Here is a 19,210-nt window from a genome sequence, read left to right as displayed (position 1 = left end):
CATTATTCTTTATGGCTGAATAAAACTCCATTCATCCATTGATGAACGCCTACTTTGGTTCCACAGTTTGGCTAAGATACTGAATAAATTTTACCTCCTTTAATAAATGACTAACATACAAAAAATTCCTTATTAAAATATTTCAAAAGTACATTACAAAACATCTTTTAGATATTTTGTGAATATCCATCATATCATACTCTTCTACATAGCTATTTAACAAAATTTTTCTTTTCTTTTCTTTTTTTTTTTTCAATGTTGCCCAGGCTAGTCTCAAATTCCTGAGCTCAAATTCCTGCCTTAGTCTGCCAGGTAGCGGGAACTATAGGCACATGCTCTCTACTCACTCTTTTTTTTTTTTTTGGAGAGAGAGAGAGAGAGAATTTTAATATTTATTTTTTAGTTCTCGGCGGACACAACATCTTTGTTTGTATGTGGTACTGAGGATCAAACCCGGGCCGCAGCATGCACGGCAGGCGAGCACGCTACCGCTTGAGCCACATCCCCCGCCCTCTACTCACTCTTAAGTATGGAAAATTCTAAACACACACAATACCATTATCACACCTAAAAAAAATCAGGTAGTTGCTCAATATTATTATATCTAGTCAAAATTCAGATTTTCCTCATTTGTCTCAAATTTCTTTTATCAGATAGAAAGTGAACACTTTACTATGTGTCATACACTATGCTTGGCACTAAAGATATCAAGTTAAAGGTGATCTTATCCTCAGAATTTAGCAGAGGCAGCAGGCCTGTAAGTTCAAAAATCCTAATATAATATAAAAAATGATACAATAGAACCATGAAAAGTGGAAAAACCTAGGAGTAAATATCTTGAATCTCATTGCATCTATCACCTTCAGATATTTATCCCCAAGGTCATATCTTAGACCTGTCATCCTCAATACAATCCCACTGCCCCTGTTTCCACAAAGGCCCATTCTGACACACTATCTCCTACCTCTCCAGCTCACTCTCTCCAATACCCAAATTCAATAACCCTTCTACCCCCATCATCCCCCAGTCCAATCCTTCCTTTGTCCATAGCACACCTCCAAGGTCATTCACTGCAATCAATCCCTTGAATTTTCTCTGATCCCCATCCCAGTTGCTGCTTCTTTGTTGTCACTGTGTTGGATGCTCTCAGCAAAACCACATTTTTTGTAACCCAGTTCTCTGCCTGCACTGCAGCAGCTGGATGGGGCTCGAAAACAACATACAGTCTTGCTTGTAGTCTCTCATTTTATGACTGTGAACCTCATATGGACATTCAGTGTTGCAGGCAACTGAACAGTACTTCCCTAGAATATTCTCTTTCCCACTTTCCTAAGTGAGGTTTCACACCATCTTGTATCTTTCCAAATCCTTTAAGTGGACAATCCTACATCTGTCCCATCTAATCTAAAGAACACTCTTTCCCCACCTGAACTGTTGCAATAGTTCTGACTGAACTCTGGGTCTTTCCTCTTACTCCAATATACCCTTACCCTGATGTTTAAATGCTATCTGAAGGATTCCTATTTCATAATCTCTAGTTAAGGGAGACTTAACTAAAGTAAGGGGATTTTCCATTGTTGGGTATTGGTTATGCTAGAAAAGCAATAAATAGTAAATAAGGAAGGGGTTAGTTATGAAAGATAATCCTCGATAGCTACCTAACTTGTTACCTGTGTAAGCATACACACTCATTAGTCTATGTACAAAAATGATTCCAAACCTGATTTGTGAGCCTTTGTCCTCATACATACCTGCTAAACACATCCAGTTTCTCATCATGAGAATTGAGATGCTGCTGCAATTGTTCTGAGCTTATAAACCGGCGGTTACATTCATAACAGGGCCAATTCTTCTCTTGTTCTCGAAGAACTACAGTCACAGGAGAGAAATCATGAAAGCTGATGATCAACAGACACCAGGAAAACTCAGATGCCTGTTATCTCTGCCATTCTTATCTTCCTGCAGACAGTATCTGCTATTTGTATGACTTTCTTGTTATAAAATCAAAGACTAGAATTTGCAGAGGTGAGTTATAGGCTCTTATTTTCTGACACATTCATGCAGGACATCAAAGGAACAACACACTCACACCACTCTACACACACATCCCCTTCACCCAGAAAGAGAGAAAACACTGTAAGGAGATCTGTATTTAGATAATCCAGTGATTCAGATCCAAGTTTCATAATATTCCTTTTCTTTTATGGTACTGGAGATTGAATCCAGGGGCAAGTTTTACCACTAACCTATATTCTGGCCCTTTTTATTTTCATTTTCAAACAGGGTCTGTAAGTTGCTGAGGGTCTTGCTAAATTGCCCAGGATGGCTAGATTTAAAGGTGCAATTCTCCTGCCCCAGCTTTCTGAGTCACCAGAAATACAGGTATGCACCACTATGCCCCACCCAAGTCTCATAATTTAAGGGTATATTTTATCACAAATAACTTAAAAATCAATGCCCAATATAATGACTTCAGTAAAATGTTTGGAAGTAACTCCTAAAGCTGAATATATGCATAACATGGGACCCTGCAATTCACCCCTAGATGTACACCTAAAGGAAATGTGCACTTGTTTTCACCACAGACATGTACAAAAACAGTCAGAGCAGGCACTTTTTAAAACAGCCCAAAACTACGAACAATCCTGATATAAGATAAAGAATCTGGCCAACCTTAGTCTCTGGCTCCTGGGAGGAAAGCTCTTAGTAGCTGGAATTTCCTGAGTGATAGAAGTGCCTTTGTTATCATCACGGCCCCTCATCCTACCTGAGTTTATGCTAAGGAGATGACTCAGAGTCAGGGGTAGCAGTGTCAGAAAGTTCAACCTTGTGATTAGGTTGGTGTTTTGCCAGGTGCTTGGCACACAACTGTAATCCCAGCCACTTCAGAGGCTAAGAAGAGAAAATCACAAGTTCAAGGCCAGTCTGAGCAACTCAATGAGACCTTGTCTCAAAATAAAAAATAAAAAAGGACTGGGATAGAGCTCAGTGGTAGAGCACCCCTGGCTTCAATCCCCAGTACCAAAAAAAAAAGGGGGGTTGGTGCTTTGAATTAGTTAATACCAGCCCTACCTCCCAGAGGAGAATGAGAGCTAGAAATTGAGTGCAATCACATGACCACTAATTCAGTCATGTCTATATAATAATGCCTCAATAAAAACTCTGAACGGCAAAGCTTAAATGAGTTTCTATGATTGGCAATGATACATCAATGTGCCAGAGAATGATATATCCTGAGAAGACACAGAAGCTTCATTGGGGACCCTCCTAGACCTCACCCTAGTTCTCTTCATTTGGCTAATCCTGATATATATATCCTTTATAAAAAACTGTGATCATTAAATAAAGTGCTTTCCTAGGTTCTATTGAGTCATTCTAGTTAATTATCAAACCTGAAGAGCAATAGAGAGCTCCCTAAATTATAGCTAATAGGATGGGTAGGTTGGAAACCATGGAGCTTGCATCTGATATCTGAAGCGAGGGGACTCTTAATGAAAACTGTGCCCTTAACCTGTGAAATTTGACCTAATTCTGGGTAGTTACTACGATAATTGCATTGTACAATCAAATCTACAGCATAATAGATAAATAAATGGTTATACATTTATACAACAGAATACCAAACAACAATAAAATGAATAAATTGCAATCGTATCCAATAATATGGATGAACCTCACAATGCTGAATAAGATGCACAGACACAAAAAGTGTATATATCATTGTATTTATGTGCAATTCAATAACAAGTAAATCTTATGTGTGGTATTGAAAGTCAGGAGAGTAATCACATTTGGGAACTTAACATGTGTTCACTGTAAAAATTCATCAAACAGTATATACATAATAATTTGTTCACCTTTTTATACAGAGATGGCATTTCAGTTAATATTTACATTAAAGATAAAGTGAATGCCTGTTTTACCATGTCCTCAAAGATGTTCAAGTCCAGATAAGAATTGTCCTCTGATCTAGGTTCTAATTCACTATTTGCAGGTTTTTATTATATTAAATACTATTTTCTAGCACCCTGAAAGAAATGTAAATATGTCATTGTAATTTGATCCTACAGTTAGATGGAGGTGTGTAGCTCTAAGAACCTGGAATATCTTCTGAAATACACTGAAATGAAAAAATTAGAGGTTGCATGAAGATGTGACATTTACAACTTAGAATTCTTGTAAAAAATATACAATATAAAAGTCCAACCACCTTTCCTTTCTTCCTCAGAAATGTCATGAATTTTCTGGTTCACAAACTCAGCATAGGATGCAGCATACCACACCTGCAAGAACCAAGGACATCAAGAATTAAGGAACATCACCAGATGTGCTTTGCATGCTTACATTATTTCTCCTGTTAAATGAAACAATTCAGGCTTTTTCACAGCCCATTAAAAAAAAAAAAAAAATCACACTGTGAACCTGGCTCCCCAACACCCATCTGGCAGATCATCTGTCAGGAAGTCAAGACACATTGCCTGTTTTCTTTTCCCTTTTTAAAAATTTTGTATTTTTTTTTAAATTAGAATAACTCCATAAGAACTTTATTCATAGTCTCTTCATCTAGATAAAACAGCCTCTTCTGATATGTAAAATAATAATAATAATAATAATAAAGCTATATTTAAACACAGATTTGAATACAGCTGCAATCATAGTGGCTGCCACCAAATAGCTCACACTGTGATCACAAATGGGACTGTACCAAACACTTCCACATTCTCCCAGGGCTCTTCTCTCCTACACCAATGATAGCTGTTTCTCTCCTACCCCAATGGCTGCTTCTGCTCACTCACCTTAGCTGGCTCCTCTTCCACCTAACTTCCCAATATTAGTGCTCCTCAAAGCTTAATTCAAGTCCTGAACCTTCTTATTTTTCCCTCCACTGATCACATCAATTTCTAACCACTCTATACTAATGATTCCCAAATTAATATCTTCATCCCAGATGCCCCTTCTCTGATCACTCCAAATGTATTCTATTTCTGATCTGATATTTGGGATATTTCACAAACAGCTTAAATTTAACATGCCCAGAATAGAATTCTTGATGCTTCCCAACTCATATCTCCACCTCTAACTAACTTCTCATTTCAATTGCCTCACCTTCCCCCTAAGTGCTCAGACTTAAAACCTAAAAGGTATTTTTGGTTTCTCCATTTGCTTCTGTAATCCTTCAGTAGAACTGTCACTTCCTCAGGTGTTCTCCATCTCTGCTTCTTCCACCTGGAGGCATGCCACCACCATCTCTTGCCTTCAAACTAGCTTCCCTTTTCCTTACAATCCACACAGGAGCCAAAGTCTTCTTAAAATAATTGTCTTCTTAAAACACAACTGAATTTTGTTTTACCAGAAATGGCTTATTTCATAATAAACCTGAAATGTTCATGATAATCCTCCAAGGGCTCCATGATCTCCTCTATCTTACTAAGAAACCTCAGCTCCTATCACTTTGCCCACCTTTAGGCCAAGATGGCCTACACTCAGCAACTCAAACATGCCCAGTGCCTTCCCATCCAAGTCTTTGCCCTTGTTGGCTCACCCCCTGGAGTGCAAGGTTCTTCTCCTTTGCTCTTCTTATAACCCTCTGCAGGACTGGTCTCTTCTCATTCCCAGTCCTCAGCCTATCACCTCCTTAAGCAAGGCTTTTTCTATGAAGCACATCTAAATTGGTCCCTTTCCTGTTATTTGCTCTTTCTGCACCATGAAACTTAACTCCTATTGGATATTATTTGTTTGTTTACATTTTTCTGTCCACTTCCCCCCTAGAATGCAAGTTCCCTGAACACAGGGAAACAAGTTTGTTTTTTTCCTACTGTCTGAAACACAGTAGGATTTCAACTTATTAATCACTAAATGACTTAATCATATGTAACTTTTATAGAACATTAATTTAAATATAAGGGAATATTTATAAAGGCAGACTTCATTTTGAATGGTGGAGTAATATTATGTAGAATCTGTATTCCATAATTGACTCAACTGTGCCCCTATGGTTGTACTTTTAGGTGGTTTATATTTTGCTATTACAAACACACACTAATCCATCAATTCCAAGATGTATCTTTTTTCATATTTAACATCTCAGAAATCAGAAAGCATCTCCCACTCTGGCTGGCATCCTACAATTGCTGCCATGATGCAGCACTCAGAACCTGCACAACACTCCTGCACAAGTCTGGCCCAGCTCTCTGCACTGTTCTTACCTCATTCAGTTATAAAGCCCTCTTTGGGTTCCATGACTTGTTGACACCTGCCAAGCTCTGCAAATGAAGGCCAAAAAAACTGCCTTTTCCCTCAGAATAAGAAAAAATTCCAAAGTGGTTAAGAGACTGGTTAGCATTCTATAGGCCTCTCATTAAGGCTTCAGTCAGAACTGTCAAAAACTTCCTACTGACTTGATCAAAAACCACTTCGCTTCCAAGGGCCCGTGATTCAATTTAGGAAAAAGACACAGATGAATTCAAATGAATGTGAAAGCACAATATTCAAACTTGATAGGGGTATGGCTCAGTGGTACAGCACAAGTGTCAGGCCCAATTCCAACCACCATGCATACAAAAAGTTACATGGTATGGAACAAGATCTCAGAGGCAATGGTGGAATATTTATTTTTTTTATTTTGATGTGGTGCTGAGGATCGAACCTGACACATGCTAGGTAAGCACTCTACTACTGAGCAACGTCCCCTGCCCTGGACTATTTATTTTTAAAAGATTGTGAGGAGTTGGGATATGGCTCAGTAGTAGAACAAAATCCTACTGTATGTGAGGTCCTGGGTTTGATCCCAGGCGCAAAATATATATGTAAATATACATATGACAATATCAAGGATTGGAAATATACATATAACAATATCAAGGACTGGGGATGTGGCTCAGGGGTAGAGTATTTTCACAGCATGCATAAGTACCACACACACACACACACAAAATATCATCAATATCATCTTAATGGAACAGAAGATGGCAGAAGACAGAAAAGCAAAAACATGAGGCCTATACTTATAATCCCAGGTACTTAGGAGGATTACAAGTTTGAGGCCAGCCTATGTGACTTAGTGAGACCTTGTCTCAAAATAAAAAACAAAAAGGGCTGGGGAGGTAGGTCAGTGGAAGAGCATTTACCTCAGATGCAAGAAGCCCGGAGTTCAATCCCCAGTATTGCCCCCCAAAATCACAGACATCATGATGTAAACCAGTAATTGAAAGGGGAAAAAGTGACAATGCATAAAAAGCAGTTTTATATCTTAACTTTTTACCTAAGTATGCATTTTCATGCATGCACAAGGATGATATGATTTAAAAATTATTTCTAATTAAATCTAAAATAGCTCTTTTGATAAGTATAAAGTAACCATGTTTATCAATTTAAAAAATGCAGGCAGGGTGAGTGGCTGGACCAGCAGGGTGGGTACAAGGCCAATTCTGGGTGCTTGGGATCTCCATTATGAACAAAAGGAGAATACGACTGAGAGAAATAGCAGCAAAAAACAAGCCGGAAGATGGTGGGAAGAACAATAGTATCCATGTAAAGACCATTTTTTTTTTTTTAAAGCTGATTGAATGTCTGCCAAAATGTTCAAGTCCACCAAAAGAGAGGCACTGTTGTGACACTAATGAGAGATCATGACACAGCTGTCCTTGGTTGGATTTCTTTTTAATAATGTGTGACCTTCATCTTTGATCCCCTGATCTGCATTACATTAGATAACATTTCATGTTTTAATTTAATTCTGTTTTTAAATTTTTGGTGTATATGTTGGAACATCTCATTTCTCAAAGCTTAGCACATTGATTTCCTTAAAGTGATAATGAATTTGCAAACTGTCATCTTCATGTTCTACATTATAAATCATTTTAGTTTTAAAGACACACACACACACACATAGATAAATAAAATTTTAAGCATTTAAAAATAGTTTAACTGGGGACATTTTTTTTCTTTTCTCTTTTGTCCATTCTGGATATGGAACCCAGGGCCTCATACATGCTCACTCTACCTCTGAGCAATAACCCCAGCTGCACCACACCCTCATGCACTATTGGGGAATGAACTTTACCACTAAGCTACATTTCCAGCACCTTTCCTTATTATTTTGAAATAGAATCTCATTATGTTGCCCAGGCTTATCTCAAACTTTCAGTCCTCCTGCCTCAGCTTCTTAAGTCACTAGGATTACAGGCATGCACCACCACACCTGGATTAAGGGTTAAATTTTTTTAACATTTCTTTTCCTTTTTTAAATAGAGTCTATTCTTGGTATTTGTTTATTTGTCCATCTGGATGTAGTTAAGTTGAAGGTATACAACTCTTTGTCTCAGTCATCATACTTAAAATCTTTTACCCTGTATTACAAATATTCCCCCATTTTCTCATTCCTTCTATCTGTTGTTTTGGTTGTTTTATTATACTCAACTATTAAATTCCTATTTAATTATTTCTATTTATCTTAACCTCTACAGTTACACTTACTTTTTTACAAGAGAAAACAGAGCTAGCGTAAGTTAGTTCAGTGGTGCAGCACTGGAATAGATGGCATGAGATGTTAATCTCCTTTGACGTTCTTTTTACATATTTTCTTCATGGCTGGTGGATTATCTAGCTGATGGTTTCCAAGACAGAGGTTTTGCACCTTTTGAATAAAATCCAGGACTTTGTTCTCCCACTAAAGAGGAGCAATCAGTTTCTAACATTGAGACACTATGCAATTCAGTGTTCATGTACTGATATAATCATTTCTCATCTATTTTGTTATTTACCTCAGGAAGTTAAAGAGTACTTTGGTCCCCCCCTCTTTTGTCCATGTTCCTAATATATGCTAAAGAAGAAAGGAAAGAATCTTGGGCAGGAAGACTTGCTTATTGATCAAGCACTTGCCTACTGTGTAAAGCCCTGGGTTCTATCCCTAGAAGCATAGGAAAAGAAAAGAAAAACAAAGAATTTTTCTTTTGGAATCATACCAAAATTTCATTATGTCATCAAAAGTCAATATTTAGACAAATTCTAACAGGGTTACCTCCAAAATACATATTTCTGAAATCAGAAGTCAAAGAATTCTTTGAATAAAATGAAGTATTCAGATAAAGAAAAGGAATCTTGCCCATCCATCTGAATTTTATTTTATAAAATCCCACATTTCACAATAAATTCTTCTTTAGTTATGTATAAATGACATTAAGTGATACTATCTTTAATTACCCCATCACAAATATCAGCCAGCTCCCCATACAATCACTTTCTTATCCCCAGACCTAATGCCTTTCTGTAGGCTCTTGATGAGAACAGAGCCCATCTACTTCTCATTGTTTTATTTACAAGATTATTACCGATCTGTAGTACCTAGTACAGTCAGCCCTCTATATCCATGGATTCCCCCAACTGCTGATCGAAAATACTGTCCAAAAAAATTACATCTATACTTAATATACAGATTTTTTCTTGTCATTAGTCCCTAAACAATACAGTATAAAAACATTTATATAGCACTTATATTTTATTAGATACTATAAATAATCTAGAAATAATTTAAAATATATGGGAGAATGCATAAGTTCTATACAAATATTACACCATTTTACATAAGGATCTTGGGGGAATCCTGGAACCAATTTCCCCTAGGGATGGCTCCAGAGGTAAATAAATTACCAGTAAAGAACCATTTTAGTAAGAATCATACTTACTAGAAGGAAAAAATTAGGATAAGTTCTTTTTTAGCAGAGAGCCCTCCAGATCCAGCACTATACCTTCAGTTCCTGCTTGGGTTCCACATTCTTTATCGTTGTATAATACACATGGTGGCCATACTGGTAAGCCACCAGGTTCTGCTCCAGGTGGTTTTGGGCTGGACGTACAAACATCATCCAGTTACACAGGGTCTCATCAGACAACTCAAACCATAGGTCTTCATGCAAATCCCTGTCTTTTCTGTCCCCTTTATCAAGAGAAACCTGCAACCAAAGAAAAGGTAAAGACGCACACCAAAAAAAAACAAAACCTTCAATATACTATTAGCAATAATATACAAAATATTTCTCTTTAAATTAACCATATATCTTCCCTTTGTATCTAGAAAGATACTAGAATTGTGACTTACCAAACATAAAGAGAAAGAAAGGATACTTCCTGAATCCTCTCTTACCTATAGGAGAATTACATGGCAAAATCTAAAAGTTCACCAATAAAACTACATAGCTTTAGTTAATATCTCACAAAACTAGCACAACCAAAAATGCTGTAAATAAAAATCAAGCATAATACTCTCCACTTCATTATAATTTGCATCCTTTGGAGATTCAACTGTATCCATTTATAATATTCAGCCCAAAGACAGGTAATATTCTTGCTTGGAGATCTTGAGCATTAGTTAAAAAGAAATCCTCCCTACAACAGCAGCTAATTTCTCCAAAATACATTTCAGATATTCACCCCTTCTTACTGCCCTTTCTTAGTGCTTCAGAGTAGCTATTCAAAACAGCAGATAGTAAAGAGGGTTGGATAGAAGCAAAATCATTAAAAGTAAAGAATGCAGATCAAAATAAATATTCTTCAACATACAGCAAACTTATTTTTTGTTGTTTTGGGGTAGGTTTCTTGTTTGTTTTTTGTTTTTGTTTTTGCAGTGCTAGGGATCAAACCCAGGGTTTTGCACATGCTAGGTAAGAGCTCTACTACTGAGTAACAGCCTAGCCCCAGTGAACAATTATTTAACAGAAAAAATTCAAACCGAACCTGTTTTAATATTGAAAAGTGGGGCATTTTGCAAACATTAATGGTACACAGCAGATTACATACATCCATGTAATTTTTTGTATTCCAAAGTACTGTGTTTTGGGGCTGGGGATATCGCTCAGTTGATAGAGTACTTACCTTGCATGCACAGGGCCTGGGTTCCATCCCCAGCATCAAAAAAAAAAAAAAAATAAAAAGTATCCAAAGTATTTTGTTTTTGTTTTCCTTTGTTTGTGGTACTAGGGATTGAACCCAGGGGACTATAACACTGAGCTATATCTCAGCATGCTTTTTTATATTTTTTATTTTGAGGCAGGATTTTGCTAAGTTGCTCAGTCTATCCTCCAACTTGAGATCCTCCTACCTCACCTTCCCAAGTTGCTGGGATCACATGTGTATACCACCATGCCCACCCACATTCCAAAGTTCATTTTAAAAAAAGAAAGGAAAAAAAAAAAACACCAATTTCTCTGTTTTGTGTTGAATTTTGTGTCCCTCAACCTCTAAGTCATGTGGGGACCCTGTAACCCCCAGTACTTCAGAATGTGACTGCATTTGGAGATAGAACCTTTAAAGAGGTAATGAAGTGAACATAACATAATTAGGGTACACCCTAATCCAATATGACTGGTCCATTTAATAAGAGGAGATTAGAAAAGATGCACATAAGTACAGAGGAAAGACCCTGTAAGTGCACAGTAAGAAGACGGTCATGTGCAGGTGAAGAAGAAACCTGCCAACACATTAATGTTAGATTTCTAACTCCAGAGCTGTGAAAAAAGAAATTTCCATTGCTAAAGCCTCCCAGTCTATAGCATTTTATTATGTCAATTCTAGCATATTACTACAGACCCTAAAAACCACACTTCTCAGAATTATTCACAGGGGTCTAAAATTTGACCTCCATTTTATTGGGGCGGGGAGTAATGTTTCCACTTAAAATTAAGCATAAAAAGAAAAATACTAGCAAATGACTGTTATGAAATGAAAACAAAAGACTCAGCAAAAGAAATGAATGCCCCTTGAAAAACTGTTAAAGAATGGAGTGAAATAGGAAAAAGTATAAATTACCTTTAGATGAATGTAACAGTCTTTCAGCTCAGACCCCCTGACAAGGGGTCCCTCCACAGGGCCAAACTGGGTACGCTTGGGAATGCGCCTTTTTGAAAACACTCCTCCAAGGAACCTGTCTATGTAGAGGACCAGGGGGAGACTCGCTCTTGCCCGAGTGAGCACAGGCCGATTAGGGATGGGATGCAAGGGGCCATGCTTGGGGCACACTGAAGAATGGGCATTATTACATTCCTCACACCCTGCAAAAGAAAAAAACCTTGAAGAATAGTCAAGTTTCTTGACATCATTTTACTCTCAGGTAAAATGCATACATTTCTAGCTCATTCTAAAAAACTCAGTTTGCACCAAGCCAGTCACATTTCCTGTTTGCCAGTAGCACCCATGTATACATTATCCACCAGAATAAGATGTGCATCACCATAAAGCAGGGGAACAGTGGCTGGACCATACAGTATTCACATTCATGTTTCACCATTTCACCTCCTTCAGCAATGTGGTAATCTGGTTTAGATATTTTTAATTCCTATAATTCTCAAATAATGGAGAACAACTTTGTATTAATATTTATTAGTAAAGTGGCTTTCTGTGCATTTGACTTAGGAATTCCCCTGAAAACTTGAGTGTTCAAGGAAAAATTAAACAAGTAAGTTTTCTGTTGGGTAATAATTAAGTACAGGGCTGAACACTGGCCCCCTAGAGAGAGAGCTTACCAGCACCACATGGATGGCCCAGGAGAGGTAGTGTAAGGCCACAAAGCTCTAAACAATCTCATTCACTCAAATGAACGAGGTCAGAACTTTGCTATACGTACATGAAGATCCACAGATAAAACAATGATTTGGTAATGGAAACTCTTAATTTTTTTGTTTTGTTTTGTTTTTTTTAGTACGAGGGATTGAACCCAGGAATACTTTACCCCTGAGCTTCACTCCCAGCCCTTTTTATTTTGAGACAAGGTCTCACTTAATTGCTGAGGATCTTGCTAATTTGCTGAGGGTCTTCCTAAATTGTTGAAGCTAGCCTTGAACTTACAATCCTCTTGCCTCAGCATTCTGAGCCACTGGAATTACAGATGTGTACCACTGCACCTGGCTGGGAAGCTCTTCTTGTGAAGAAAGTGACAAAGCAAACTTGTTAGAACTGATATGGCTGAATAGTCCAGGACTAGGTCAACTACAATAGAAGGCTGGTATCAAGAGTGACCAGACTCGGATGCCTCATCAGCCGTTCACCCCATGTCACCCAGAGCAGTTGCCTAACCTCTTCTGGGCTTGTTTCCTCATCAGGAAAATTGGAAAACAAATACAAGTGTCATGACCCCTTCCCAGGGCTGCTGTGAAGATGAAGTGGGATGATGCACACAGAGCATGTGACACAATGTGTGGGATGTGGGAAGGATTCAGTGCAAATGAGCCATGTTCACATTCACACACACTCATAAAAAAGAACATGTGGCTTCCTTTGAGAGTCCAGTGACTGCACTTACACAAGTCGTGGGGGTCAAAGGGCCGGGGTGGGTCTGGCTCCCAGTCATCCAAATCTGTGTCTTCACCGTCTTCTTCCTCCTCTTCTTCAGTATCCTCATCCTCCTCCTCCTCCTCTTCTTCTTTTGCCTCCAGTCTAGCTATTGGATTCTGCAGAGTTGCCAAAGGGTCAGAACCATCCACACTTTCAATGGAAGGCAGTACCTGGTTATGCACAGGTAATGAGGCCTGTAGGGAAGTTTAAGGTGGAAAATAAGCAGACATCTGCTTTCAGTCAGTTGGCACACATGCATACACAGAGGATAGGCTGTGGTGGAATATATTCTTTAAACTAGCTCTCGGCAAGGAAAATGGAAAAAATGGTTTCTACCTGTAGGCTGTAAGAAATAGTCTGACTCTTTCAGATGTCAGATGCTCACAGCTTTTAAGCTCAGCTGTCTTTCCTCCCATTCTGCCTGTTATCTGAAAGGCTAAGAAGAAAGCCTGGGTCTCTCTCCTCTGATTCTAGCAGGAGATTCAAACCTAACAAGGCCCTAATCTTAAGCATCTAACTCCATCCTTTAGACACAGAGATGCCAAGGCTCCACTCCTTGAATTGCACCCACAAGTCAATTTACACCTGCTCTAGAGGACCACCATGCTTCCTCAGAGACTTCCAGAACATGCAACATCTTTTCATCATCTCTTGGGGTATGGGGGATCCTCAGTCTTCACAGTATAAACTAAATCTGGGGTGAGAGTCCCACCTGCCCTTTCAGGATACCACCACACAAAGGAGAGAATGACTTGGCCACTCTTCAACCACTTTGTTTTTGTTTTTGTTTGTACTGGGGATTGAACCCAGGGACATTTTACCACTGAGCTACATTCCCAGCCCTTTCTATTTTTTTATTTTGAGATAGGGTCTCACTAAGTTGCTGAGGCCAGCCTTGAATTTGTAATCCTCCTGCCTTAGCCTCCCGAGTTGCTGGGATTATAGAACTGTATCACAGCACCTGGCTCTTTTTTTTTTTTCCTCAAGAGATGGGGTCTTGCTATGTTCCCCAAGCTGGCCCCAAACTCCTGGGCTCAAGTGATACCCTGCTTTAGCATCCTGAGTAGCTGGAACTATAGGTGTGCACCCAGTCTGCTTCACTTCCACCACCTTTTTTTCTCCCAGTTTTGAGGATAGAACTTAGGGTCTCCCTATGCTAGGATGCTGGGCAAGTGCTCTACCACTAATCTATATCCCCAGCCCCTACCTACTTCACTTTTAAATCCAAACAGGTACAATACATGGTTGGTTTAATTCTATGGTTGACAAGTCTCCTTTCAAACACTTCAGAGAGCTAAGGTTTTCAGGAAGGAACAAAGGAGGTACCTATTGGCTTCCTGATGTTGAAGTCAGACTCTTGCAAATAAAACAAGATTTGGGTGACATATTGGATTAATATTATCTCATCAAATACATGGGTAGAAAATAAATGGCACCTTAAGAAGTTCTCCTAAAAAATTAAAATTAAAAAAAAAAAAGAAGTTCTCCTGCTTCTCATGTGTTATGGAGTTATATTATACCCTAGATTCCTTTTATTCAGTATTATCTCTCCTGCCCAATTAGTTCATAGGTCATATTCATGTCACGTACCCTCCCCTATTCAATGAATCAAGCATCTAAATATATCTACTCCCTTTTCCTTCTTCTTCTCATATACCATTTTCTTCTCCTAGAATGTTCTTCCCTCACCAATCTTCTAAATCAAATTATGTTTCAGTTTCCCTATGAGCCCTATATGTTGCTTCTAGGCCTCTCTGACTAAACCCCTTATGTTCCAAATTCCTATAGCATTCAAGAGTCACAGAATCCAGATCTCCACAACCCTAAGCCTCATTTCCTTACCAGGCAGCCCAGATCATTCTGGGATAGCCCTGACAGCTTCTGCTTAGTCCAAATCTCCCCACACACATCTTCCATTCATTGGTCAGGGCCTAGGACTTTCCTCTGGAATTGGGTAGAATAAGTCTAATCCTTTTAGCAACGTGAACTAAACACTTGAGGACCCAAAACCCCTAATTCATTCAATCATTCCTCACATGGCTGAACTCCCAGGTCTCTGATCCTCTTGCCTTCATTTATTTCTCAATGGATTCCATATTTTTATGAATATAGCATCAAACAGTATTAGCATCTATGACATCTACTCTTCCAGCATGAACTGAACCTGAACTTGCCAATAATTAAAATTAATTGCCAAGTCCTTTTTTCCCCCTCACAGAGTTTATTAAACCATCTTTCCCCTCCTCAGGACTTAAATAGCTGCTTTTTAACTTAAAAGGGGGATTTTGCATTTATCTCCAGTAAATTTCATTACTCCTATTATTCCAGTCTGCTAAGATCTTTGAGAATCTTGATTCTGACATCTCACACATTTTTCATAGCCTTGTATCCATTGCCAACCACCATCTGCTCTGTCCCTGAGTATTCACTTCCACAAGTCCATCTTGGCTGTCCAACTATGCCTTAGGAAGTCTAAGAAATGGTCCACGGTCTCAGAAATCAGACAAATTTAGAAAGAGTCTTGACCCCACTACTTAGCAAGTTATTAAATTTCTCTGAACCTCGGTTTCATCATTTGTCAAATGGACACATGAATATATACCAAAATGGTTGTTGTGAGGATAAAGTGAAACAATATACATGTAAGGGCAGTAACAGAATCGTTGGCACTTGGTACTCAGCATTATTATTATAATTATAATCTTAACTTCATTAAGGACCAAGGTGACATCATACACTTCCTCTATAACTTTAAAAGACAATATTGCTGAGCATAGAGTACTTGTTCAACTAAGACTGTGTGAATATAGTTTGTTGAACTATATGTGGCCTTTTGGGAAATGACTTCAATCCCTTTAGGCAACTAGAAAAACTCTTTGCTACTATTCACAGAGGCATTCTTTTGTTATTGTTGTTGTTATGCATCTAAATCTATGAAGAAACAGTACTGAATGTATTTATAGAACACAGCCTGTTGTGATAAAGACCACTGCTCAATATTTGAAACACTCTGGCTCCAAAAATCACATAAAATCAGCTACCTCAAATAGAATACATGTTTGTTTTTTAATATTTATTTATTTATTTATTTTAGTTTTCGGTGCACACAACATTTTTGTTTGTATGTGGTGCTGAGGATTGAACCCAGGCTGCACACATGCCAGGCGAGCGCGCTACCGCTTGAGCCACATCCCCACCCCTAGAATACATGTTTTATTTTTACTATTTTTAATTTTTTAAAACACTTTTATTAAAAGATGAGGTCTCACAGCTTGGGAAGCTAAGACAGGAGGATTACGAGTTCAAAGCCAGCTTCAGCAATGGCGAGGCACTAAGCAACTCAGTGAGACCCTGTCTCTAAATAAAATACAAAATAGGGATGGGGATGTGGTTCAATGATTGAGTTCCCCTGAGTTCAGTCCCCAGTATCTCAAAAAAAAAAAAAAAAAAAAGAGAGAGAGAGCGAGAGCGAGAGAGAGAGAGAGAGAGAGAGAGATATGAGGTCTCAGCCAGGCACAGTGTTGTATGCCTGTAATCCCAGTGGCTCAGGAGGCTGAGGCAGGAGGACCATGAGTTCAAAGCCAACCTCAGCATCTTAGCAAGGCCCTAAGCAACTCAGCAAGAGTTGCTTAAAGAGTCTTAAAGAGTCTCTCTAAATAAAATATAAAAAGGTCTGGGGACAAGTCATGACTCCCAGCCTGCCTCAGCTTCAATAGAAACAGAAGAAAATACTGCCTGAGGGTGAGAACAAGGGGACATGGAGACAAAAAGAGGGCAGGGGACTTCTGGCAATGCAATGGCTTTGGACTCCTCATCACATCCTACAAGAAAGCTACTTCATTCTCCCCATTTCAGAGCACTGTTTACTCTGTCACCCTTTATTCTAAACCACTTAAATTTCATGCCAGCATTAGTGATGAATGTTATCACACACTAAACAAACCAAAGCATACAAACACCTCTGCTCCTCATAAATTCTTTATCTCTCTGCCAGGACATCCTGGAAGAATGTATTCAGCAATTCAGAGTTATTCTAGAAAAGCTAAGATGATATATATTTTGTTCCCAATAAATGCTGTCAGGACTCTCATTCAGTAAGGTAGCTGTTGGTTTCTTGCCAGTGCTGAGAAAGCTGACATCAAAATATCACCAACAATCTTCACCTCCCCCATGCTGGGATACTCCCAAAAGACTGTCAAAGGAAAGACTTGAATACTTCCACATTATCTTTTAAGGACTCATGCTAAAGCAGTTGAATGTACACCAGAACCAAGAAAACTACTGTTGAAGGGCTGGGGTGGGCCCGGGTGGGGGTGGGGGGGGGGTTGATGATCATGTCTAGATAAGAGCTATATATTTCTAGCGAACACACAGTAGGATGCACTGCAAATTTGTCTGATTCAAATTCAACTGACATTTACTGAGTGCCAGGCATATATTTAAATTCCTTTGAGTCCAAGTGTTATCACACAGCTCCTAAAAGGCAGAGTGAAATTCAAATTTTGCCTCTGCCCTGCTTTTTCTACTTCATCACAATGGCCCCCAGGGAATTCAGAATTTGGAATTCAATCTATCCAACCAGGGCAGCAAAGGTAAACTTGGATGCCAGGGCAACACACATGCTCCTAAGGTACTAGCCAGGCAGTGAGTTGGTAAGCAACATGTGCCTATTTTATTTACAGGAAAAGAATAAGAAATGAAATTATTTTAGTGTCTATATGTGTTGTCATGTACAATCAAATACAGTAAAAGGAAAAGGAATTGGTTTAAATTATGGTATTCTTTCTTCTTCCATTTAATGCCACTCTATAATTATTTCTGAAGCTACACAATGTATTTTAGGATACAATTTATCTGAGAAGTGGAATATGAAACGCCACTGGACAGCAGCAAACACGACAGAAGGCTTCTTGGTTCCTACTGAGACCAATTATCAGTGCAGCATATTTTCTTCTCAGTGTGTGGGGAGTCACACATGTTCATTTTCAGAAACAAAGTGGAGACTGTGCTTTCACGTCTAGAGACTATGCATGCTTTTCTTAAGGACAAGGGAAGGCACATATGAAAAGGACTTTAAACAGATTTTGCTACCACTAAAAACAATTGGAAATAGAGATATTTCACTAAGGCAACAATAACAAATACAAACATCATCTGTGTTAAACTCTCATCCCAATTTTCTATCCAGAATTTATCCAGGTCACCACGTAGAATGACAACTGCCAAGGTATGAAAACCAGAAATAAAAGCTGTGCTGATTGAAAGGAAACTACAATAAAGAAAGATGCTGGGGCTAAGGATGTAGTTCAAAGATAGAGCATGTGTCTAAGCCCTGAGTTCCATTCTCAGCATAAAAAAAAAAAAAAAGGAAAAGGAAAAGAAAGATGCTAACATAACAGTTACACTGCCTTTACAATGCCAGGATTCATGGGGCTAAGAGCAACTTTCCTTTTGTACAAAACATGAAGTAAGCAGATTGTTTCTGGAGATTGGAAAAGATGAAGGGTGCTTTGAAGTGCAAACAGCAACAAGTCCTTTAATTAAATCTATGCCTTAATATTAAAATCCTCTGACCAACAAATCTGCCAATCTGATATTGCTTATCAGATTGGCAAAATTCGAAAAGAATGTAAATAACCAATGTGGCAAGGCAGCATGAAAACTGGCATACTCATATATTTTGGGTGAAAATATATATTTTAAAAATATTTTTTAGTTAAGTGGACACAAGATCTTTATTTTACATTTATGTGGTGGCGGGATCAAACTCAGCGCCTCAATCATGCAAGGTGAGCACTCTACCACTGAGCCACAACCCCAGCCCCAAGAATATACATTTTTTCAGTATCCAAAAGCAACTTAAAGTCTTATCAAAATAGTTTTTTCC

At 38.5% G+C, this 19,210-nt stretch overlaps 1 protein-coding gene across 3 annotated transcripts in view; it reads right to left on the bottom strand.

Moving 5' to 3' along the window:
- The window catches only part of Prdm10 (PR/SET domain 10), a 92,215-nt gene that overhangs the window by 31,852 nt on the left and 41,153 nt on the right, over positions 1-19,210 (bottom strand). For all 3 annotated transcript variants that reach the window (XM_076846171.2, XM_076846173.2, XM_076846172.2), the window contains 5 exons: positions 13,292-13,517; positions 11,803-12,044; positions 9,747-9,950; positions 4,211-4,283; positions 1,752-1,869 (listed from right to left, as the gene is read on the bottom strand). In XM_076846171.2, coding sequence (XP_076702286.1) covers positions 1,752-1,869; positions 4,211-4,283; positions 9,747-9,950; positions 11,803-12,044; positions 13,292-13,517 — 863 coding nt within the window. The remainder of the gene's footprint in view (positions 1-1,751; positions 1,870-4,210; positions 4,284-9,746; positions 9,951-11,802; positions 12,045-13,291; positions 13,518-19,210) is intronic.

The sequence above is a fragment of the Callospermophilus lateralis genome, chromosome 2 (assembly GCF_048772815.1).
Source record: "Callospermophilus lateralis isolate mCalLat2 chromosome 2, mCalLat2.hap1, whole genome shotgun sequence".
NCBI lineage: Eukaryota > Metazoa > Chordata > Mammalia > Rodentia > Sciuridae > Callospermophilus > Callospermophilus lateralis.
This window is presented reverse-complemented; position numbering and strand designations above follow the sequence as displayed.